Genomic DNA, 23,922 nt, shown 5'->3' on the forward strand with positions numbered 1-23,922 from the left:
TTGCCGCTTTGGGCAATTCTCTACCGACCATAGGTGGGATATTGGGGACGTCGTCAGGGGCAAACCACCGTGATCAGCTCCTGGCAGGGACGACAATAGTATAGTCGGTAGAGAATTGCCCAAAGCGGCAATACAGTTCCGGGCGGAGCATTTTACCGACTGTAGGTGGGATGTTGGAGACGTCGTCAGAGGCAAACCACCATGCACAGCACCACAGGACGTGCGATGCGAGAGCATCGTGACCCAGGGCCTCTATATAAGGTTGCGGTTTGCTCGGCCTCTCATTGCTCGATCTGGACGGCGCTTCTCGCTCGGCCTCTGTTCCTCATGGCAGCAGTTCTCCACCTGCTGAACTGTGATCGACCGGCCAGAGCATATCTTTGACGCTCTGGGAGCTCGTGGATGCTCCCTCCAGTGCATCGTTACTCTTGTTGTCATTCAAGCAGCCATGGCTCCTCCAGAGACCGCCGCATCCCCCTTCCGCTTCGCTTTCCCTCTCCTCGCCGTCCTCACCGTCCTCGTCTCTCTCTTCTCTCGCCCCGCTGTGCAGCTGTATGCTTTCCGCAACAAGGATCGCGTCGCCAGCCTCACGAGATATGCGAACAACAGTTCTATCAACAGCGATCATTGTGCCGTCAACTACGATGCCAATGCGTGCGAGGATGTCGTTGTCCACTTTGCCTCTAGCACCGCCTTCATAGCGTGCGGCAATCCTGCCGAACGTGTGCACTGGTATCCCCCGGCGTGTGCGCACAATGCGGCCGCGAGGAGCGAGGATTCCTTCCAGGAAGACCTGTTCAAGTATGATATCAAAAAGAAGAGGACAACGAAGCTCCGAATCGAGGGGTTGAGTGGTGACTTTATCAACCATGGCGTCGATGTTTACGGCTTGCCTGAAGACCCGACCAAGGTGTGACATTTTATTTCCTGTGCTGTGCAGTGTTTGAAATCAATGGTATATCACGTGCTAAATCGACATCGCAGGTCAATATCTTTGCTGTCAACCACGGCCGGGGCGGGGATTCTATAATGATCTTCTCGCACGTCCTTGGTTCGGACAGCGTACAGCTCGTAAGACAGGCCAGACATCCAGGGATTAAGACAGCAAACGGAGTTGCTGCAGTCGGCCCGTTGTATGTCTTCTCTACATCTCCTCTCCGGTGCCGGCAAGGCGAATGCACAATCTCTAATTCTCGAATAGCGGTTTCTTCATAACGAACGACCACTATTTTGCTGGTGGCATCCTACGAAAGATCGAGGACTTCTTTGGGCCTTGGCCTTGGGCTACAGACGTTCAGTACTGCGATGCTAGTGGTGATGTAAGAGTCTCCTCCCGTCCACTCCCTACTCACCCCATCATTTATTCGTCCATATATCCGTGATATTGAGTTTTGCTGCCTTCGTAGGCTACTGTTTGCCACCGTGTCTCAGAGCGGCACCCCGGATTCAACGGCATTGCGGTATCGAAGGACAAGAAAACACTGTTTGTCGGCGACTCGAAGATCGGAGTTCTGACCATATTCAACATCACGGAAGATAAGTCGCTAATCAAGGCGAATTCCATTGTACGTAGCGCCCACCCCTGTGCACAAGCTATTAAAGACAACCCGGGGCTAATGAAGCCTACAGCCACTAGGTGGGGCAGCAGATAATATCAAACTCCTCCCAAATAACGGCGACATAATTATTTCGAGTAGGTAGCTTTCTCATCCCGTTCCTTGTAAGGTTAGAAGGAAAGGACTAACCGCTTGACAAAAGTCTTCCCAATACTTGAAGACCTGCCCCTCTATAAAGCCAATGTACATTCGCTGGGAAAGGACCTGCTCGTTCCCACTGCGGCATTGCGTCTGCGCAAAAAAAATGGATATACGCCCGAGCTGGTGTATAAGGGCGACGGGTCAGGGATCAGCTACATGACGGTTGCAGCAATTGATCCGAACAACCGTGTGCTGATTGCAGGAGGTGTGCTGCAGTATGGCGGCTTCGCGGTGTGTAACTTGGATGAGAAGACACTTGTGTGATCACAAAATAGAAGCCAACGACGACATTGCCGAGATACACACGGACGTTAGATATAAAAGTGACTGGCGTAGTACAAATGTACGTCAAACGACCACATAGATTAAATAGGGCCATAGACTTGATTTCCGAGTTAGCTATGTGGAGGTGTCGAAATGACCTAAGTTATCGAAGTTATCGAATTGATCAAAGTGCTCGAAACCCAAATTCCACAGCCCGCTGTCATTGCCAAGCCACGATGTCCAAACTAATTCGCTTTCCAGATCGCTAACGTCCCTGCTGCTCGCAACAGTGTCATCCAATAGCGGTACCGTAAAGGTCTGCTGGCTGTACCTGGGATCCGATGACTCAATGACGGTGACCATTCTCTTTGCAGCTGAGTTTGTTGTGCCCGCCACGGCAATTCCAATAGCTATGTGAAGGTAAGCCGGGAACTGTAATCGCAGCGCCGAAAAATACGGAGGAGGAATGACGAAAGGGAGACTTACTAGAATCTTGCGTTCCATCAACAGCGCCGTTATGATTCTTATTGTTGCTGCTCTCGACATGACGTAGCAGGCGTTTGATCATCTTGCGATCACTCAGAGCCACTTCGCTATATGGATCAACGTTAGCCGCACCAGGGTCGGTATCCTTTACGCCTTTATACTTCTGCTCCAGGGCTGTGAGGATCCAGCCGATACCGCGCCAGTAGATCATCAGCAACCGAAGTGTACGGAGACACACCACGTAGTGCGCTTCGTGGCTCAGCTCACCCAGCCCAGCCTCATGCAGTCCTACTACATCTGGAATAGACGGCATGGGTGTTGGAATACGCAGCTCGGCGACGAAGACGAGCCCCGCCATCTCCACTGCTTGGTCAATAAATGGGCTGCCAAAGATGGACTTTATGTCGACCAAGTCGGCGAGGGAGAGAATCGAACTAGTGGTGCGCGCTGTTGAGAGCGAGATCTGCCGGCTGGAAGGAGAGAGGAAGTTTGTGTCACGGTGATTTTGTTGGCCAAAACGGAGACCTGGCCGATGGAGCGATATTAGGACCTATTGTTGTTGAACGTGTCAATGACATGAAACGGGCAAGAAATGCTTTAGGAACAGATAGTGCACTCTTACGCTATTGAACCACAGATGCAAAAGTAAGAATGTCCCCCCTTGACCCTTAATTGCGTGAGCTCGGAAGTTGGGCGCATCAAAGGCAAGGCTGGGGTGCATAGAAGCGTAATGCGCAACTAGATCATTACCATATTGTAATAGTCGCTGTCTCGTCTGCGGTGTTAGATCCAAGGGCTGCTCCGGTAGTATGCCGATTTCTCCATTCACTAAGCCCTGTATCTGGATAACCCGTATCATGCTTGGGAACGGCGATGCTAATTCAAAAGGCTCCGTCTGGACTAGTGTCTCTGCCGGCAACGCAACGTCAACATATTCTCGCCGCGTGGTGAGTGGTCGGCCGGTAGCAAAGCAGATTATGTGATCAAGAAGGTTTATGGCCCAGTATAATCGACGGTCATCGCCAGACTCCGGCTCAGCTGGGCTCAGTGTACTTTTCTTTTTCGGGGTTAGTTCTCTGTGAAACTGCACTTCACGCGAACACAACGTACCTTGTGCATACCCATATCTTCTGCCATCCTCACAGCCATACCTGTATACATCCATATACCAACGTCATGGCAAGTCGCCATCTCCATCCAGGCAATCATAAGAATACTCGCTACGACGTCGTAGCTTGGTAGATTAAGCAACGGGACAAGTAGGTGCTTTGCCTTATCAGCAAACAACTCCCCGCGTACATAGGCAGGTTTGCCCTTGAACACTGGCAATGCTGAAAACCGCGCCGCTAAGGCGCACATGCTGTTGAGTAGCAGTGCAGGGACCTTCTTCTCTCTCGCTAGATCAATGAATGAATCCTTGGAATAGAATGGAAAGTGGCATCCATAGTACTCGAAGAAGGTTTCAAGAAGCGGGAACAGAATCCCGCAAATGGGTGTTAGATTATCATCTGGTTCGAAAAGCAGCTGATCTAGGTCCCCCCTCTTAGTTGTTTGTTGATAATCGCTTGGTAGACTACTGAAAGCGGCCGGCGTGGAAGAAGATGGACTCTGGAGTTCCTGGTGATCCGTACCATCTTTAATCTGAACAAAAATCCTCTTATAGCCAGGTGCAATGCCTGTAGGGCCAAACCATCTGAAGAACGGAATCCGTAAAGGTGGTGACGGATTGGTCAGAGGCATCTGGGTGTTTATTTGCTGTGCACCCAGATCGAGCTGCCCTCTCTCTACCTGTGAACATGCCGGTGGAATTCCGGTTGAGGATTGGATAGGGGCGAGAGCAGATGGCCCATCCTCCTGCACGGCCTTTTTCTGTTTCTTCGCCGGGCCTGAAATGCCGACAGTCTTGAATACAAATCTATAGTTCGCTGGCGACCGATATATACATGTTTGGAGTGCCGCATGGCAACCTAACTGTGTCAGAATAAATCCAGAAGAAGAAAGAAAGAAGAGCTAGCTGTCGTAGGACAAAGCGAAATATCGTCAACAGTGCAAACAACAAAGCATGAACAGACGGACTGTTGCGTGAAGCGCGAATGCGGATTTACCTGAGCAACTGGGCTTTCGTCCATCGCACTTGATCTTGCGTTTCCGACATATTCTAGACTCGTTAGCTGTGATAGACGCACTCAGCGGGGCATTGGCACGAACTCGCATGTGTTGATTAATGGGACCCAAATTGGTATACTTAATACAGGTAATTGATTGGTCAGAATGGGTCATGGAATGGGGTAATTGAATTGATTWAAAAGCCTAATACTATGGGGTGAAAGTCTCACATATATAGGCAAATGAATGTATGGGGTCAGGTGATCAATCAGGTGACTCAAGGAAATAATACCGATAGTATCCGAATAGCTTCCCAGGGCCTCTATCATCATGTGCCATACTAATTAGTATAGGATACGATGATATCCGTGTATTCGGCTCATCGCGAGTATACATATCTCATTTCTCCTTTGTGGTAGAGAAGTGCCAAGTAGGGTGCCTAAGTAGCTTAACCAGCCAGCCAGGGGAACTCCTATAACTCCTATATTCTAATACTCCCCTTCAGAGATCGACTACTTAATTAGGACTTATTTAAAACTTAATTGAGTTTATCCCTGGAATCGAGTTTGTTGGAGATATCTACTATATTGAGTTGTTATACGAATTCGGCATATTTTTGGGCAAGTAAGCTTTTAGTAAACTTATCTACTACTATTTTGGCAGTAGATACTTACTCTACTTTAATTGACCTAGAAAGTACTTCTTAGCGCAACTAGTACTAATAGATATTAATATACTTGAACTTAGTCTCCAACTATAGAATATCTATAGTGAGAAAGTATATTGTCTGTTGATTATCATAGTATAATATCTGTAATTAGTCGTCTTAGAGATCGAATTAGATAACTTTGAAGAGCTTATTCTACTAAATAAGTTCTTTGGTAGCTAATGAGATAGCTAAGAGCTCTACTTTAGTACTCGATATAATAACAGTCTTTTACTTAGTAACTTTATAGTAGATTACTCTACTAAAGAGCTTAAAGTAAAAGCTATTTGAACTATATCTAGTAGTTGGATTATCTCTATAAGCTGCGTTGCTCTATACCGAAAAGAGCTTTTTAGATTGAGTCGTATTACTATTGAACTCAATAGCTAATCTTTTACTACTTTCTAAGTATTATAATAAATAGTTAGTAATAACAAAGTGTTTTAGTCTAAGATTAAGCTGAAATTCGGCCAATCTGGAGATAGCTTTAGCTACGTCGGCATGTATAATAACGGAGGTGTAATTGATATTACCTACTTTTTGCTAGTAAGTAAAGATCTGTTGGGAAGTAGTTTGGCTAGTATAAAGGTTTAATTCTCTAGTTGGCAGTAGAGTAGATAAAGTTTTAGCATTGATATTGACGTTGAATTTGGAGTTCATACTTTGAATATATAAGTCCTGAATAAACTAGAGTTTCTTAGTAGAACGTTCTCTAAAGATTCTGATCCTAAGAAAGTGATTAGCTTCTCTAAGTAAGTATAAATAGTATTTAGCTATTAATTTAGCTTTAAATTAGTCTATTTTGATAGTATCTTTTGGGGCAAAAATAGTGATAATATCATCTACGTAAAAGAATAGAATAAACTAAGAGCTTGAATATAAGTAATTAATTCTAGGAACAAAGTAAAATTTTAACTAAATTAAAGTAGATGTAAGTTCTTTATACTAGAATAAAAGCGACTCTTTGAGTTTGTACAGAGCTTTGTAGAGTAACAACAGCTTACTAGGAGCTTTATATTTCTCAGAATACTTGTATAATAGTAGAAGCTCCAACTTGGAGTTAATAAATATATTAACAGTATTATATTAGCAGATCTCTAAACTAAATCCAGCTACTAGAACTATTATAAATCTGAAGGTTTGAGCAGCTAGAGTTGTTGTGTAAGTTTCTTGCTAATATTCTAGCTTTTGTAAGTCTCTTTTAGTATAGAGTTTAACTTTGTACTTAGTCAAGAATCTATTTATATTAAACTTGTATTTAAATACCCAAGTAAGTAGGAGTAGTTCCTGTACTTGATAATTCTACTTCGGAACGAATTTAAATACTTCTATAGTTTTTAGTATATTAAATTCGGTATCGGCTACTTTCCTGAATTCAGTAGTATTTGGGTGACAAATTATTTGATACTAGCTTTTGGGTTCTTTTTCAAGCTAAGTGTGATATAGATGTATTTGAGTGGAAGTTAGTGAATAGGCAGCTCCAAAAGCTATATTATACCCTGATAAGTGATAAGTATTAAGGAGTACTGTAGCGTATACATTCCTCCGTCTCCTGCTCCTTGGTCCCTATATGATATTTTCTTCGTCTAAGTAGGACGAAATCTCATTTCTGCGGGTACTTGAGTTCTTTGCACTATTTGGCACTGTATTTTGGCCTGTGGACGATGAATCCATTAATTGGGGTGCAGTTCCTTTATTATAGGTAGCCTCAATCGTGGAATTAGGGCTTGGATTTGCTAGTAGTAAAGTTGGAATTGAAATTAGATCTGGTGTAATCTCCGGGGTTGAGTAATACGCTGCTTGATCATTCGCTTGTTTGTTTTCTACTGTCGGCTGTTGAGTAATTGTATTCTCGGCTTCCTGATTAGTTAGTTGATCCTCGAGAGTACTAAGAGTAGCTGTTTCTGCCGGCAGAAATAGAACGTCAATAATAATAGTATCTGAATCTACATCTACCTCCTTTTCAGCAATTATATCGTCTAGGAGCTGAAGACTCTCAATAACTTCCTCCTCTTAGTATAATATAAAACTTAGATCAATATTACTTAGCTAGTAAAAGCTTTTGTAGTTAAACGTCGCGTCCTTAGTTTTTACTACTTTCTCTAGTAATAGGACCCAAATTCGGAATATATTAGTCGACGAATAGTTTATAAAGTACCCAACATAAGCTTTTAGACATATCTTTTGGGACTTTGGTATACTTTTAATTAAAGTGTATATTTTACAGCTAAATAGGTATAAGTACTTTAGTTTAAGTTTATATCTTTTAACTAACTCAAAAAGTGTTTTCTAGAAGAGAGCTAGTATTAGACGTCTATTGGCCAGATAAGCTGCTATTTAGTATACCTCTAACTATAAGTTGAATAGTATTTTTACAGATATAATTATTATTCTAGCGATTTGGGTAAAGATCTTACTAACACACTTAGAGCTTCTATTTTACTCAGGAGAGTCAGGAGCTGTTCTCTTTTACTTAATACTTTTTGAATTAACGAATATAACGAATTTAGTACTTAAAGTAGTTTCTCTATTAAGACGAATAAATCGAACGTCGTATCCGAATTAAGCTTTGACTTATATTATAACTTATACTATAAAAGCAAAAAAGTCAGATTTCGAGTAATAAGTAAATATAAAGTAATATCGGTAATCTAGATAGTAAAAATAGCTTACTTACTTGTATTTATTATAACTTATATCTTCTTAGATTAAGTCTTAGGCTATATAGTCGAAAAGCTTCCTATTTGAACGATCGTCGACTTCGGTTCTTCTGGAGATTACTCTATAGGCTTTAGAGACACTATAATCCTTATAATCTATCGTTTTAAGTATCGGACTTTCTAAATCAAGAACTATCAAGTTCTTTACTGAATTAAATATATAGTCGATAACTTGTAGTCTTAGGTAACTAAGTACTGAATAAAGTTCTTGTTTTGTTAGTCTAGCTATTAGTAATTAAGTTGAAGTAGTAAATGATAAATGTTCAATTTCAGTAGTTTAGTCGATAACTAAGTGTCTGTCGATCTTTTTGAAGTAATATATAGTTTCCTCTGTATTTTAGTATAGTTCCAATAGTCGTCGTGAACTCTAGTAAAGTCTTTTTTCATTGATAATATCTATAGCTACAAAGTTGGTCATATATCTTAGCACCAAAGTTATATTGACTAACTTGATTTAGTCAGAACTTTTTGGAGTATTTATATTCAAGATTATAGTTCCCCAAACTTCAATTAGATAAGTTGTTTTACTAGAAGTAAGTTTATTACTATTATAAGTATCTTTAGTCTTTTTGAATTAGCTCTTCTTTCTGTCGTTATATAAATATATATCGGAAGTACTATTAAGTGTCTAGTAGTTTACTAAGCGATATATGTTAGTTTGACTACTAGACGTATATACTCCGGCAAAAGAAGTAGTATAAACTATTAATGTTCTTTTAAGAGTAGAGCTCGAAGTAGAAACTAGAGTAATAATAGAACTTTAGTTATTTGCTAAGTCGTACTTTTTTTATATCTACTATTCTTTTGTTTTTGATTAGTCTAGATAATCTAATAGTTTGTTTAATTAGTCAATTCTTTCCGGATTAAGTTTCTAATCTATAAGCTTTTTTGATAGATTCAAGTACTAGTATTATTCCTATTTATAGATAAATCTATATAAGTACTTTGGTTTTGGGATTTTCTTAGATTTTACTGTTTTATCTTTCGGGAGGTTCTTTAGCTATTCCTGATTCTGGAATATAGTAAAAAATGTGTATGTTTTTGAATAACTAGAAATAGCGATATTTCTCTAGTATATATCTCTGAAATCTACTACAAGATTATATAGAGTTAGTAATAGGGACTTATTCTTAATATCTTTAGTTAGGTGATAATCCTACGTTACTGAAAAGTTAAGTTCAATTAACTTTATAGTTTATACAAAGTCAAGGAAGAGTTTGTTACCTTAAACTTCCGATAGATTAAGTTTTACAGCTTTTCTATAAATAATTTCCTACTTTTAGAGGAATTATTTAATACTTTCTCTTTTGTTATATTTTCTCAATTTAGCGTATTCTGCTGACAAGTCCAATTTAGTCGTATAGTCGGTAGGAGCTAGACGTTTTTTAAATACTACTAATATATCGTATATAGTAGTTTAATCCTAGAAGTATACTTTATTCCTAATTGAGACAGACTTGAAGATATACTTCTGTACTGAGTTAATTAGTCTGGAAATCTCCTAGTATTCCTTATATTCGATCTGATAGTCGAAGTACTATAGACGTAATAGCTCTATCTTATTAGCTGAGAGTTTACTAAATGAGTCAGCTTCAGGGTTGATATTCTTGAAAGTAAGCTTAGTTAGCTTTTGACGTTTTTCAGGAGTAGTTTCCGAATTAGGATTAATATACTCCTAGGTGTACCAGTCTTCTCCTGAGGCTATTGATCTAACTGTCTCAAGCTAGAGTTCCCAGTCTCTGGGCTTATCAAGAACTAGGGGTAGTCTAGATATAGTTGGAGTTGAATATTCTGTCGACATATTAGTAGATATGAAAGGTATAAAGTGGTAAGAAGTGTAGATTACAAGGGATTTGAAAATATTGAAGAATTAGTAGTAGAATCAATAGGATTCCAAATAAATATAAAGAATACTCAAACAATTTGTTTGCTACGTGATGCTTTAACAGCCCGGGCTCATAACTGTTGATTAATGGGACCCAAATTGGTATACTTAATACAAGTAATTGATTAGTCAGAATAGGTCATGGAATAGAGTAATTGAATTGATTAAAAAGCTTAATACTATAGGGTGAAAGCCTCACATATATAGGCAAATGAATGTATGRGGTCAGGTGATCAATCAGGTGACTCAAGGAAATAATACCGATGGTATCCGAATGGCTTCCCAGGGCCTCCATCATCATGTGCCATACTAATTAGTATGGGATGCGATGATATCCGTGTATTCGGCTCATCGCGAGTACACATATCTCATTTCTCCTTTGTGGTGGAGAAGTGCCAAGTGGGGTGCCTAAGTGGCTTGACCAGCCGGCCAGGGGAACTCCCATAACTCCCATATTCTAACAGCATGCCATAGCCGATCGAGGCTTTTTTGGCGCTGAGCTCTGCATTTCGGCAGAGATGTGGTAGAAGGAGACGTGGTAAGGAAATCACATAGTCTTGCAGCAGTCAATAAGACCAGGGATATCACACTCTGCTGGTGGACAGGTCTGGTGCTCGCACGACTTGAGTTGCGGTTCCCTACGCCACGGGGGAGAAGCGCTCGGATCTAAACAGCGACCGACCTAGGGGCGCTGCACGGACAGGGCCCCACCTGTTTATGCAAACCCGGGCCCCTCTTTTAATTAACTTGGTGGAAGAGCGGATTATTAACCCAGGACTTTCCTTCCAATCGTTAATGTTCCTTTGCGCCAGTGCCTCGACCGAATTGGGCTCCTCTCATTCTATTTTTCGATTCCGAGTATTATAATTGCGATTACATTTGTTTAAAACAATGCACCTCGAAGTAATTACGTCTAAAGTAGGATACTGTAATATAGTACAAGATCGCGTATATGCCTTATTTATACTTTAAGCCAAAACAGTCTGTATTATAATAGTATAATACGAATTGTTTTAGCTTAAAGTACACAAACTCAGTTTAGTAAAACTTAAAGCAAGCTGAAATTTTATATTAAAACTTAAACTATTTCAGCGAATATAGGCTTACTTCTTGAAGCGACACTAATCTATCGACTAGTATACCTTTTTCCTGAACGGATCAAGCAAGGCCATTGCGGAGATTGAGCCCCGTGTCGAGAAGGCTTTAAATAGGGTCGTTCGGAAGCCTACAGTACTATTCTAGCCAGTCTCTAAACGAGATCCTGGAGAAAACTGAATCAATCTGAGCATTAAGTTTCTCGGAGATTGTAGAGATATCTGTTGAGGAAGTGAGAGCTGAAAAGATCCAGGCCACGTTCCATTCTGGCGCAGGTGAAACCAGCCTCCGCCTGATGATACCCACAATTGCCGTGGCTGTGGATAGAGGAGAGTCGCAAGAAGGCTCCCGGGCGGCATGACTTCGGCAGAGGACTTTCAAAAAAGCTCCTAGCCAACCTCTCCGCCGTTTGGATAGGACGGTGGCAGCAACAACGGGGTCTAGGCTAGGAACAAACTCGCAGGTAAGTCTGCCAGTGTCGAAATCGTGCGTGGTGAGGAGAACTTCTGAAGCTTCCTCCTTCATCCAATGTAAGGGACTTGAGGTAGAATAGCTAGGGAGAAGAGCCGTTGGCGTTGGCCACGGGTGCGTCGCCTGATCAGCTTCCACTGAACTTGCGTCTTGGGACGTCTCGTATGCTGGGGGAAGGGTCGCCATTGACTGCCTCGCTCTACAGCCAAAGGTGCACATGCAGCAGATTGCCTCGTTCTGCAGCTTCTCCTTATACTATCAGACCTGGTTCTCCAGAGCATACAGCGTCACACGCCATTTCTTGAGACAGAATGCAAGATCTGGGGATCTGAGCCAGTCGAATTACCTTGGCCTGATAATCACGCCTTCAAGCGCGGCTTTCGACTTGCTGCGAGGCAGGTAGAGAGATGGTCAAATGCGCTAAGCTGTATCGAAAACCCCTCCTCGACTGCGGAAAATGGGATTTCGGGTTTTGAAAACCGCTAAGTGCGTCCTGCAAAACCATTTTGAGCGCATGGAAAACCACTTCTATACGGTTCAGCCATGAGCACTTCTCAATTCGGGATTAACCTATTCGTTCCGATTGGAATCATGTACGGGATACAGAAAAGGAATCATCTGCATTGCCACCTTCATTCTTATCATTTACTAGGCCGTCATAGCTGACCCCAAAGCCCTTCAATTCTGAGACTTGCGGACTAGCAGTCACCCCGGATCCTGCTCCCCTTCCTGATCCTATGCTTTGATTTGCTCTTCGGACCCTACCGTTGGCACCTCTCCCTCTTCTAACCAGTGATGGGTGCCAGCACCGTCTCTCGGATAGTGAACTTATCAAGCCTGTAAAGACCCCCGCGAATGGCCCTTTCAGCTGCACTGCAAACACCAATGATTGATGCCAATCGGATGTGGTTCCAACCGGAGAAGACTGGTATCGTGCCAGGCATAGGGCCATCCTACTCAGCTTAGCTATAAGACGAGCATGAGGGGAGGACCTTGGTCCTGGGGACTCGAGACATGCACTAGCGTGCCGTACCAGTTGGCATGAATTGCGAGGAAGAGGATGGCCGCTCCTAGTAGACCCCTGATTCCTTGCAGATCCGATCGGTCCGCCAATGTTTATGACCTTAAGGAAGAACAGCAAGCTCGGTTTGAACTGGATAATAAGCTCAGACTAAGCAGAATTCCCATTTAAAGGGCGCTGCACTTACAGCCAAGACTGAGTGGCCAAAGAGTCTCTGAAAAGATTCTGCTGGCATCACACACAGCAGAATTCTCACAGGTTGTCCTCGTTTGCCAACCTCTGCCGCAAGTACCAATCGCGTACATGTCTCGAGCATCTCATTCTCTTCCGCACAGCAGCCGATGGAATGCCGGCAAGCTAATCGAGCCATATATAGCCAAGCTTCGATGCCGGGATTTGAACGGGCCTGATGAGCGTTCCGAGTTCCAACATCTGCCGCCAAGATGATTCTGCCTTGCCTTGCCTACTTGCATGAAATTCTCTGGTCCTCGGGCAAACAGAGCCTTAGTATAGATCTTCTCCTAATGTGATTTCACACCAGCTATCGTAACCCTAGATACAACCGTAATGCCGTGCCGGTATTGCCAGGTCTTGCATGAATGGTACCTTGCCTAGGAGAAGCACCGGACGTTGTATTCCCATTCCCTGGGCACAACCCTACTAGTAAGAGGATTGCACCTCGTCTCGTATGAATGGTAACATTTGTGGGAAGCACCAGACGTTAATACCCAAGATTTATGCTATCATTCTTTCAGACTTTTAAAACTATACAGAATTGTCTTTCGACGGTCATTATTGAGCAGTGTCGCCTGTCCTCATGCGCGGGACCTTTTTCTGCGTCTTACTTCGGTGTTTTACTCTGTCCTCTGCGTTTTGCCTGGGGCTTCGTACTTTATAAGTGACCATTTTCCTCTTGTCTTCACCCCTTTTCTCACCCCTTTTCTCACCCCTTTTCTCACCCATCTTCTGACCCATCTTCTCACATATCTCCTCCTACAACTCTTCACTCATATTCCCTCCCCCTTCTCTCCTCTCTCTCTCCTCTCTCTCCTGTGACGGTCAGGCCGAGACAACCAGTTGTATTGTCCAGGGATTCATACGGTGGTAGTGCTGCATCAGTGGTTAGCACCACGGCATGGTCTGTGAAGGAATTGGGAAATTCATGCGGGCAAGGTAAAATCTAGCTGATAGAGGGGTTATCCAACTATTACGCACGCCCTAAATACCGCGACCCGTACGGCGGCAAAGCTGAGTTAAGGGAGTGTTTGGTATCATGGCCTAGTCAGCCTTTAAGAGACATGGAGTCCAGGGAGCAATATAAGGTAGAATTGTGGCGGTAAAGTGGCATTGATTGATGGGTTTGAGGATACGATGGATCGTTCATCCCTTGGCACGACCAAGTTCATGCAATGGCAAAGCTGCATCATAGGGAAAGTGCCACACGATTTGGTAGGCCCCCGCTGAGATTTTTTCCTCGGAATTGCCATTGATACCGTGGGGATCGATGACCCTGCCGCTGTTTGGACCTGCCCAACACTGAACACCGAACACAGCCTGCTCAGCTATCAAACGGCAATGTTGGTATAGAAGGAACGCCAGGCCAAGAGGTGCGCCCATTTTACGATTATAAAAGCCTACAATTTCTCCCTTCACCTCAAGTCGTTACCACTAATTTTCATTGCCATTATTGTCAACTATTAGCCTACCACAGCAGCAAGATCTCTGTTTCAAATTTCAAGATGCTATTCCTTAGATCCGGAACTGTGCTCCTTTACACCCCCCAGGCGAACACTTTCAGTTCTGTCAAACGGACCTCTAGCAGGTTCGGCCCAAGGGGCCCAGTCCAATATCAAGAAGAGGGGAGCCCATCCTTGTCAAAAGACGCGAATATTGAGCCAGGTGATAGAAAGGCTCCGCACAGGCGACCACGGAAGCTTCGAGCGAGGCAACAAAGCACCCCGAGATACCCCATCACTCTACGACAGCTAGTGAGCCAAGGGGAGGTTCGCCATCAGCTACAGGAGCAATAATCAATATCGCTCTGGACACGCAATCAATTGAGGGGTTTGGCCGTGTAGCTGGCATAGCGGCTGGTAAGAGAGCACGTGAATGTTGAGAACTGGGGCTACTTTGGCGGGGAAGGGAAATATGGAACTGAGTTGCACGAGTACAAATCACCGGCCCCCGATACAACCTCTACCACAGCATCTGGTGCATGAACGAACACGAGCTCTACGACCTCTCCGTCGACCCTGGACAAATGCATAACCTACTTCCACATCCTCTCCCTCCGTCCAATCCCCTATCTCTTCCTCACCTATAATCGTAGGACACACCATGCAAAAGATCGTATCGCACCTCGACACCCTCCTCCTGGTCCAGAATTCCTGCTCGAGCAGCACCTGCCGCGCACCATAGAAAGAGCTTCACCCCGACAGTGACGTCACGACGTTAGAAGACGCGTTGGGCGAGCGGTTCGATGGCTTCTATGAGAGCTAGAAGAAAGTGGAGTATAGTTGGTGCTGGAATAGGTATTGGTCGGAGGCTGATAGAGTCATGTGGGAAGATGTCAAAAAACAGGATCTGGAGAGAGATGGACTGGCTTGGGATGCGTGTGCGTGAAATCTCTGGACTTGACAAGAAAGATTTTGGGCAGTGGCTTACCAGGCGGAATAAGAATTTCAGGTGATATTTGACTTTAATCTGTGTGGGAACTTAGTCGGGAATACTTTTTGAAGAGTATAGAACTGAATCCCGCCTTCTGAGCCGCCATGAGAGAAGCTGGAATTGTATCTAGCAGATCGGCTTTCAAAACGCAAAGATAGAGTGGGGATAGTGACGACCCTGCCTAAGTTACTCGCTCTGCAGACACGTTTTTATGCTTACTGTCATCTTTGATAGGCTCCCAGATATTCCTTTGTGATAAGTTGGTAACAATATTTACCTCGGATCACAAAGTTCCTGTTCCGAGATGCGAATGAGCCGAATGGCGTATTGTCATGAGGCCTCAAGGATATATATTGCACTGCGTTCCATACAGAACATTTCGCAAGGACAAGAGTGGGAGAGTAGAGAAAACCAGACGGTGATCTCCCGGACCGTTCTGCGGTGGGCCGTTCCGTGCGTTGACCCTACTGGTAGTCAACACCCATCACCAAATAACCGCCGTTGAATGGTGATTCGAGCCCCAGTTTGCCTGTCACATTACGATTGACTGTGGGCATATTATCCAACCGAAGGAAACAATTGAGATTCTTCACAGCAACACGGAAGACCTCCTACTGGTTACCGTCTTCCAAGCTCAAAAGGATCCGCTGAGAGTAAGAGCTTTCTGCCTAGTCAAGAAAACAATCATCCCCTTCACATGAATGACCAACGGGAGCGGGAAACTCTATAGTCCGTTCATTTCTCTAGATCTGTCTTTCTACAGCTTATAAAAGACATCATAGAGTGCTCTTGTAGAGCTTTTACTTGTCTCTTTTTGAACATCTCCCCAAATTGACACTGACACTTTCACTCTCTATCGTCATCATGGAGAACACCTTCTCCCCGCTCACAGGTCAGCTGTTACTTTCAAGCACGGCCGGAATCCTCACATGCGCCCTTTTCCTGGTTTGTCGCAGCGGCCAATTCCAGTCTTTCCTCTTCGAGTTTCTGAAATTCGGCCGCACAAGTAGCAGTCGTTTCGGCGTTCTGGTGCACTCAGCCATCAAAGATGGATACTACAAGCAGGTAATAGCTGGAGATCTCCTAATCGAGCAAGATGATTTTACTCATTGCTGAAAACCAGAACAAAAACGGTGGTTATTTTTCAGTCAAGGCCCCGCATGCAGATTACCTCATTATCCCACCTAAGTTTGTCGATTTCGTGAAGAATATTCCGGAGAGCAAGGCCACCTTTCAAGGAGACATAGAAGATAGCAGCCTAGCCCCGTACACGTCGCTGGGATACCACTTGGACATTGTTGCTAAGAGCACACGAATAGACTTGACGAAACATCTCGGTAGGTGTCCCCGCAACTCAAAAGAGCCAGCTTGCTTGAAACCGAGTTAACTCTTAATTTAACAAGGTGGTATTATGCCAGACCTACTTGATGAGACGAAATATGCACTCTCAACCGAGCTTCCTGATTGTGACAAAGGTAGGTATGAAGGGATGTTAGTCGCGGAACGGAATTGATGTAGTCACAGAGTGGATCCCGATAAAGCCCTTTCATAATATGCTGCGGATTGTGTCGCTCGTTTCTGGCAGGGTTTTCGTCGGCCCGGAACTCAATCGTAATGAAGCGTACATTGAGTCGACCGTCAACTATACAACATCAAGTATGATGGCGGCCTTTGGTGAGTGAAATTAGCGTGTTTTCGCTTGTGCCATTGGGATGCGGAGCAGGTGTTGAGTCGTTTCGTTTGAAGTGTTTTCTCACATATTCGGGCTTTCATCAAAGTTCAATATGATATCGTTATCTCACCCTTCTTTCGTGTTGAGTAGTAACTAATTCTAGAAACATGCAGCCCTACTGGACTTTCCACGCTTTGTGCGTCCCCTTATTCAGTATGTATTGCTCGGATTACAGGATCTATCACTGGTATATAGGCTTCAGGCAATTATACCTCGTGACGTCTATTTCAAAGTTCATTAGTCTGGTGATTGAAGCTCCAACAACTGGCTGTATTCTGTCAAGCCCACGAGAGCATCAAGCTAACTAGAATTCCTTCGAAAGATACTTCACTCCTGCCCTCCAAGAATGCCACCGCCACAGGAAAACGGCCCATAATCTACTGAGACCACTGGTAGCTCAGCGCCTTGCGGCCAAAGCAGCCGGTCAGGAACCGATCAACGACATGTTGACTTGGAACATGCACAACGTTCCAAAATTTGACCCGTCAGTCATCGCTGCAGCTCAACTGTTAGTCGCTTTTGCTGCTATCCACACGACTTCCAACCAGTTGACCAATATGCTTTACGATCTGGCTGCTCATCCTGAGTACCACGAGCCTCTGCGGCTTGAAATTGAGGAAGTACTCGCCTCGGGATCGGATCACGCTTTATTTAAGGGTTCACTGCCAAAACTGCGCAAACTTGACAGTTTCATGAAGGAGTCTCAACGTCTCTATCCGCCTGCTCTTGTAAGTATCAGAACTATCGTATTGCTTGAAGACAATCTACTCGACTCTACCGCCATCACTATGGACTCCCAAATTCGCCTTGATTAATCAAGACGTACTGACTTCTGAAAAATTTCTAGCTGAGCATCACCCGCAGAGTCAACAGCCCGATCGAGCTGCCCGATGGCCGACTCCTGCAAAAAGGTTCCTACTTCGCCGTCGCAAATAGCCAGATCTGCCGCGATCCCGAGATCTTCGAGAACCCGGACGATTTCGACATGTTTCGCTTCGAGAGAATGAGGAGCAAACCGGGGGAGGAGCATAAATACCAGTTTGTCACTACGAGCCTGGAGACTATGGCGTTTGGACACGGGGCACATGCTTGGTTAGTTTTCCACGTTCATGATGTGATATGATATTGTAAGACTGACGTTGTGGTGGTTGTGAAGCCCGGGTAGATTCTTTGCAAGCAACGAGATTAAGATGATTATGGTGGAGTTCTTGCGTTGTTACGAGGTCAGGTTGCCCCCTGGCGCGGAGCGGCCAAGTACCGTTATGCATGGACATAGTTGTGCTGTTAGCACGACGGCGGAGATCTTGATTAGGAAGAGAGCTTGATCAGAGTTTTGACCTACGCAATATGTTTAGGGTTGAAGCCATTGTTCTTCCTGAAAGAGGACAGATATTTTTGTTTTGGTTAGTCTTGAAGCTGACGACAGCCTGATCTGGTTGTAAAAATGTATGATCCTTTTGCCGACGATGTCTGTTTCGCTGTTTGCCTTTCTTTCTTGTGACATGAAGTGATCGATGGAGAAGAGTATTTCTCTGTGGCAATGAAATTTGTCGCGTATTAGTGTAATGATATGCTTTCATCCCATGCGACCCCAAAAGTATATGCTTAATTTATACACCAGACGAGCGAGCAAGGTAGATCACGATCATATTTACCTGTGCGGCTGTGATGGTAATAAGTGTTAGAGTGATATAATCATCCCACGACATTTTAGACTTCTTGCAATACCTCTCCATAACCAACTCTCACAGAGTGTGCAATTAGGAGCATTGAACAACTTTTGGCTGGGTCTCGAATTCTACATTACCTTCCACATAGCAGTTCGAGGACACGATATCTTTGGTTGATTTCGTTATCAACTACGACTCACTCTAGGACAGCAAGACTTATATCCATCGGGTTGGCATAACTGTTTGTGTTGGTAAAAGTGGTGCTGTCATGCCATTTGTTACACAATATGATGTTGAGTTATGGTTAAGAATAAAAGCGGCATTGGTAAGAAGTTGGATGAGCAAAAGGCAGTAAAAGAAGAGGATCAAGAGGCCATGGAGTTTGCTGAGGCAGTATATAATGGATACCCATAGAGCGGCTACACGTCAAATAGAGGACCTAAGCAACAAAAGAGAAAGTCTAGGAGCTACTTTGCGGCATGAGAGAAATGACATTAAGAAGCAGATGTGAACTGGGTGATATGAATCAGGATGATGGCTAGGAGTTGGCTCGTCATTGAGTGGGGAATTTTTATACATGAGCATGCAGATTTACATTATTTGCTGAAGTTTCCCCTTCAAAATTAGCCTTAGCCAACAATTTTCATCTTTTTGTAGGTAGATCACTGCACAATGAAAGTAAGGAATTTGGAGGGTTAGAAGGTGAAGATATTATTACAAAGAAGCCTATAGAGTTGTATTCCTAGTATCTTAAATCTCGCTATGGTAAATAAAGTAAGATGGAGCTGGGCGAGAGCAAAACCCTATACTTGACAGCACCCGACTCTGCTCGCTTCAACGATTTGTGTGCTATCGTATTTTCACCTAATAACCTCTATTAATAGCCAAACTTATTATCTGTAAGTAGCAATTTATAATATTACAACTATAAGTTGGACAACTGGTGAAGTCAATCAAGGTCCCCAAATGACAGCACGGCTATTTGTGTCAGCTGACCTGCTTCCACGGTTTGTCAGTGAGTATTTCATTTGTCATAGCCCATCTGCTCGCCTGATTACTCTCTCAGAGTCTCCAGTGATTTTGGGGAATCTTGTTGCGGACCTTGCGGCACACGTGGAGTGTTGTTCCACCGGAACCCTGGATCATGTACAGAAATAGAGATACCCTTCGGGAGACTTGACCCGCGTAGCACCACCTACGCAAGGTAGGTTATAGGGGTATAGTCGGTCCGTGAAAAACACTTTTAAGAAGCTTACTTTACAATACCCAACCGAACTAAAAATAAAATGAATCATAATCGCTTCGTATACCGAAGTGTACAACGCCATGGTGATCTCAAAGAATCAAGATGATGGATTGGTTGTATTTGCTATGGGAACACTTTGATTTCGCCGAGTAGCTCACGGCCAGTCCGAACCCGAGACAGGAGTGGCTTGAAAGCCTGCAGAAAACATAGAGCCTCTCACATCACAACACAAGGGACTGCGCACCAGCAGCCGCAGCAGTCACACCCAGCACAGGAAGCTTTGCCGGGACAGGTGGTTGGCTTAGTGTTTGCAACCCCTTGGATGCTGACTGGACCGTTACCGTTCACAAGCGAGGCGAGAGATGATGGGGCCATGGTTCGCAGTTGCTGACGCCTAATATGTGCCGACGAGAACGGTGAGAAGTGCGTCGGGAATGGCGTCGCGCGTCGGGTAAGGCTTGAGATAGCTTGTTCAGGTGGTGGCTTAATTAGCTTTGACCTGGTAAAAATCAGCTCTGAGGAGCAGTTGGCTGTGTGGAACTGTCATACGAAGGAGGTTTGATGAAGGACTTTCTTGGTTAGCCGTTGGCCGTTGGCTGTTCGGTGAGCGACGAGGACCGTTTGATGTCGTTTTTAATGTCGCTTGGAGTCGGGTTGTAAACCGTTGAAAGTGGACTTCCTGAATAGAGAATACGAGTAGGATTGTGGCGCTAGAAGGAAATTTGTCTGTTCTTTGTTTGCTGGCGAGACCTGAGATTTGAAATTGTATGAAGTTAGGCACGAGAGGCTGAAGCGGAGTGATTTATTCTGGCTAGTGAAGGTTGTATCGACAAAGTTATCAGCTGCAAGGGTCAGCCAGCTATCGAACAGGGTGCAACCCATAAGCCGGAGTTGTATTACGCGCCATACAAAGTAGTCAGCCTAACGGGCGCAGGGATATATAACTGCTGGGCTTACGTTGCGTGGGCTGATTACGACGACAACGCAGCAGCACTTGGCAGGTACTGAATGCATGGTGAGCAGCAGACGAACAGACGAACATTTTCCGGTTGCAACATGCATGGTTTTTGTTGAATTCGATAAGCTGGATATTCGTGTTAGCGTTTCATTATGGGATCAAAAGCTCGAAATATTTGCATCTGCGGGTAGAAATTTTAGTTTGTGGAATAGTAACAATTTAATCAGTTCTCAGACGTACAGGAGGAATTGTTGCACTTCGTAATATCGTCTATCAATTCCTCGGCTGCCTCAATACCAGCACCTCTCTCACTATGTGGAACCTTTCCGAACTTGGCTTCTGGGCCTGGTTCTGGTTGGTGGTTATTCCGTTGTTTCTTCTAGTCAACGTTAAAGGTCTATTAGGTGTATACCACGTGAGTTTATTCAGGCTTTCCTCTTGAGTCTGGACGGCTTTTCTAACGATTGACTTCTAGATCCGCATATTTCATGCCCTCTTCAACCATTTAATCTTCAATCGATCTCGCCGGGTTAATGTGGCTCGACATGGTGCAGATGCGTTATTTCAACCTATTGTAACCACATCACGCAGTCCACTGCTAGAATGCGATTTCAACGGCCACAAATCCAACAGCACGTTTTATTCCGACTTGGATGCAAATCGAATGCATCTCTTTGGTGCCCTATTCAAAGATGTTTTATCTCCGGAAAAGCGCCAGGCTACTTCTTCCGAACCATTGGCAAAGCTGAGGCTCGCGCTTGGCGGCGTGTCATGCACATTCAAGAGGGAAATTAAGCCCTATGAAAAATATCAGATCTGGTCGCGGGTCCTCTCTTGGGATGAGAAATGGGTTTATATTGTGAGCTACTTTGTGCGGAATGGCGCGGTCCTGCCTCAAGGATATACTCTCCAGCCTTCTCGTATCAATTCGGCCGGAAAGAGGGGAAAAAATAGAAGTTCAGACGATGTGGGCAAGGCAATATTCGCTTCGGCAATATCTAAGTACGTCTTCAAGCAGGGACGCCGGACTATTCCACCAGAGCAAGTCTTTGAGAGCATCAACTTGTTACCTCAACAGCCCGGATCAGCGCACGAAGCATCAACAGCGACAGCGTCAAACGGACAGTCGACCACACCGAGCCGAGTGATAAATGGTGGCACGGTGAGACATGAAGGGAATGGAAGTCAAATAAAACCGTCAAGCACTTTAGTAGACGAATGTCAGTGGGATTGGAAACGCGTGCAAGAGGAGAAACAACGTGGTTTTGGAATAGCCAGCCACTTTGCTAGTCTGGATGAACTTCATGTATTGCCCATTTTGCCCACCGCAAACGCTCTCGGGAATTTCGATGGAGTGGGATTTTATTGAAAGAATTGTGCGCCTTCTATAGATTTGTTAGACGAATTGTGGCAGATAAAATGTAAAGGACCATGCGGCAGCTCATATCCCGGTTCCCCAAGAATATGAGAGTGATCTATGGTACTGTTACATAAGAATATACTGTGTTCCATAATGCCTTGCATCTTGACGCTGCTACGTAAGCATAATCCAAGGGCAATATAGATACTTCGTAAGCAAAACTCAATGGCAATATAGAAATAGGGTTAGCTAGAACAGATTCTGCATGCTTACATTAGTAAAAATGTCTGCTCACCATCCACATGACTTCATGCTTCCTCCAAGTGTGCTGCTTAGGATTGGCCGCCCGCCCTCCTCCCCGTACACTTCTCTTACTAATACTTATGATGTTTTCCAAAATGCTCAAGATATGGAAATAGCCCAGCCCAATATTAAATTGACCCAAGATTCGACTTTAATTTTACCTGTACCACCAGGTTCCGACGGATTCCCACGGGTTCTCACGGGTGCACCACCCGAAGATCAATGCAGCCAGCCCAAGCGTTTCCAAACATGACAGTGCAGGTAATCAGTATCGGGCGAGAAACGTAGTTCTCGATAAGAACACTACCAGGAAAGGACAGAGATTCGCCATGATCGTGGGTCTGATGGCTGTAATACGTCTTAGCCAGCCACGTAAGGAGATAAGAAGACCCCTGATAATGCACTACAGTCCAATGTTTGACCAGATGCTTACGCTCTCAGAGATAACGTACGCCTTGCAAACACTTGGGCCAAGATGAACAACCTGCAAGCATAGCACACGGAGTCCATTGGACCTGTGTACATTTATACCAACGTAGAGTCAGTTATAACTGCTCGAGCCGTGCAGGAACTTAAACTCAATCACCTGCTGCTTCCGATCCTCTTGTGCCACCATTGACCGTGATGATTCCTCAGCACGCTTTGACACATCCCGCGTGGCTGGGGCGTTGTTTGTTGATATAGAGCCTGCTTCCCCTCTGCAGCTCCAACTGCTTCTCGCAAGTGTTACTTAGCTGGACTACAGACATACTTCTATCAGTCGCCTATCCTGCGTCCCAGCCATCGCTTGACAAATCCAGTCTGAAACAAAGGGGGTACCTATATATATGTACCCAACATCATCCCACCCGTGGAATATCTTCTCAGCCAACATCGGGTCTTGCGAACCTCGTACTTCGTACCGAGGCCATTCGAGTGTTACAAGACATTCTTCTCTCAACACATTGGTCCGCTTGGTAATGAGAAGGTTAGTGCAGTTAGGCATTGAGGAGAACTCTCTCCTTTCCGAGCTGACTCAAATTACTGGCCTCGAAGCGAACAGGTGATATCCAGGCTTAAATTGACAAATCACAGGACATATTTCCACGGATTGGCGGCCCGAAACGATGATGAGAGCCGCACCTCGCTGTCAGACAAAACGCCTCGCACTTCGAGGAACGCCGGAAGACAAGACCCGAGAAGATTTGCTGGAAATAGCGACATCTCTTTAGAGTTAACAGGAATATTTTTCAAGACACTCCAAGCATATTAGCATAGGCGCGAAGACTTCTTCGGTTATGCTGGTTAAGCTTTCAGTATCTCGGGAAAGCGACACACTCATACCTCGAGACTTTCAACCCCGTCAAGCGATCACACCCTCGCAATGCCATCCAAGCATCAAGACGGCGACAGCGACATTGCAAATATAAGTACGGTCCCCTCACGACATGACCTTTGGAACCTTCCTACTTCGTATTTTGGTGTTTCGATATCCT

At 44.5% G+C, this 23,922-nt stretch overlaps 5 protein-coding genes across 5 annotated transcripts; 3 read left to right on the top strand and 2 right to left on the bottom strand.

Annotated features, from left to right (window-relative positions):
* Positions 1 to 448: 448 nt before the first annotated feature.
* BP5553_10344 (Paraoxonase 2) lies at positions 449 to 2,021 on the top strand (the record flags this gene model as incomplete). The annotated part of the gene is made up of 6 exons (XM_032018967.1): positions 449 to 910; positions 985 to 1,133; positions 1,202 to 1,319; positions 1,407 to 1,565; positions 1,630 to 1,693; positions 1,759 to 2,021. The coding sequence occupies 6 exons, from the start codon at positions 449 to 451 to the stop codon at positions 2,019 to 2,021; spliced, it is 1,215 nt and encodes a 404-aa protein (XP_031864991.1).
* Positions 2,022 to 2,156: 135 nt separating this feature from the next.
* On the bottom strand, positions 2,157 to 4,721 carry BP5553_10345 (uncharacterized protein; the record flags this gene model as incomplete). Its single annotated transcript, XM_032018968.1, has 5 exons — positions 2,157 to 2,431; positions 2,508 to 3,057; positions 3,130 to 3,564; positions 3,618 to 4,474; positions 4,613 to 4,721. The coding sequence occupies 5 exons, from the start codon at positions 4,719 to 4,721 to the stop codon at positions 2,157 to 2,159; spliced, it is 2,226 nt and encodes a 741-aa protein (XP_031864992.1).
* Positions 4,722 to 11,157: 6,436 nt separating this feature from the next.
* On the bottom strand, positions 11,158 to 11,676 carry BP5553_10346 (uncharacterized protein; the record flags this gene model as incomplete). Its single annotated transcript, XM_032018969.1, has 1 exon — positions 11,158 to 11,676. One exon carries the CDS (start codon positions 11,674 to 11,676, stop codon positions 11,158 to 11,160), a length of 519 nt encoding a protein of 172 aa, XP_031864993.1.
* Positions 11,677 to 16,042: 4,366 nt separating this feature from the next.
* Positions 16,043 to 18,235, top strand: BP5553_10347 (uncharacterized protein; the record flags this gene model as incomplete). Its single annotated transcript, XM_032018970.1, has 7 exons — positions 16,043 to 16,243; positions 16,302 to 16,515; positions 16,582 to 16,653; positions 16,703 to 16,852; positions 17,307 to 17,638; positions 17,758 to 18,002; positions 18,067 to 18,235. The coding sequence occupies 7 exons, from the start codon at positions 16,043 to 16,045 to the stop codon at positions 18,233 to 18,235; spliced, it is 1,383 nt and encodes a 460-aa protein (XP_031864994.1).
* A 2,862-nt stretch (positions 18,236 to 21,097) lies between these two features.
* On the top strand, positions 21,098 to 22,153 carry BP5553_10348 (uncharacterized protein; the record flags this gene model as incomplete). Its single annotated transcript, XM_032018971.1, has 2 exons — positions 21,098 to 21,199; positions 21,260 to 22,153. The coding sequence occupies 2 exons, from the start codon at positions 21,098 to 21,100 to the stop codon at positions 22,151 to 22,153; spliced, it is 996 nt and encodes a 331-aa protein (XP_031864995.1).
* Between the last annotated feature and the right edge of the window lie 1,769 nt (positions 22,154 to 23,922).

Source organism: Venustampulla echinocandica (assembly GCF_003357145.1).
Source record: "Venustampulla echinocandica strain BP 5553 chromosome Unknown scaffold_14, whole genome shotgun sequence".
Classification (NCBI taxonomy): Eukaryota; Fungi; Ascomycota; class Leotiomycetes; order Helotiales; family Pleuroascaceae; genus Venustampulla; species Venustampulla echinocandica.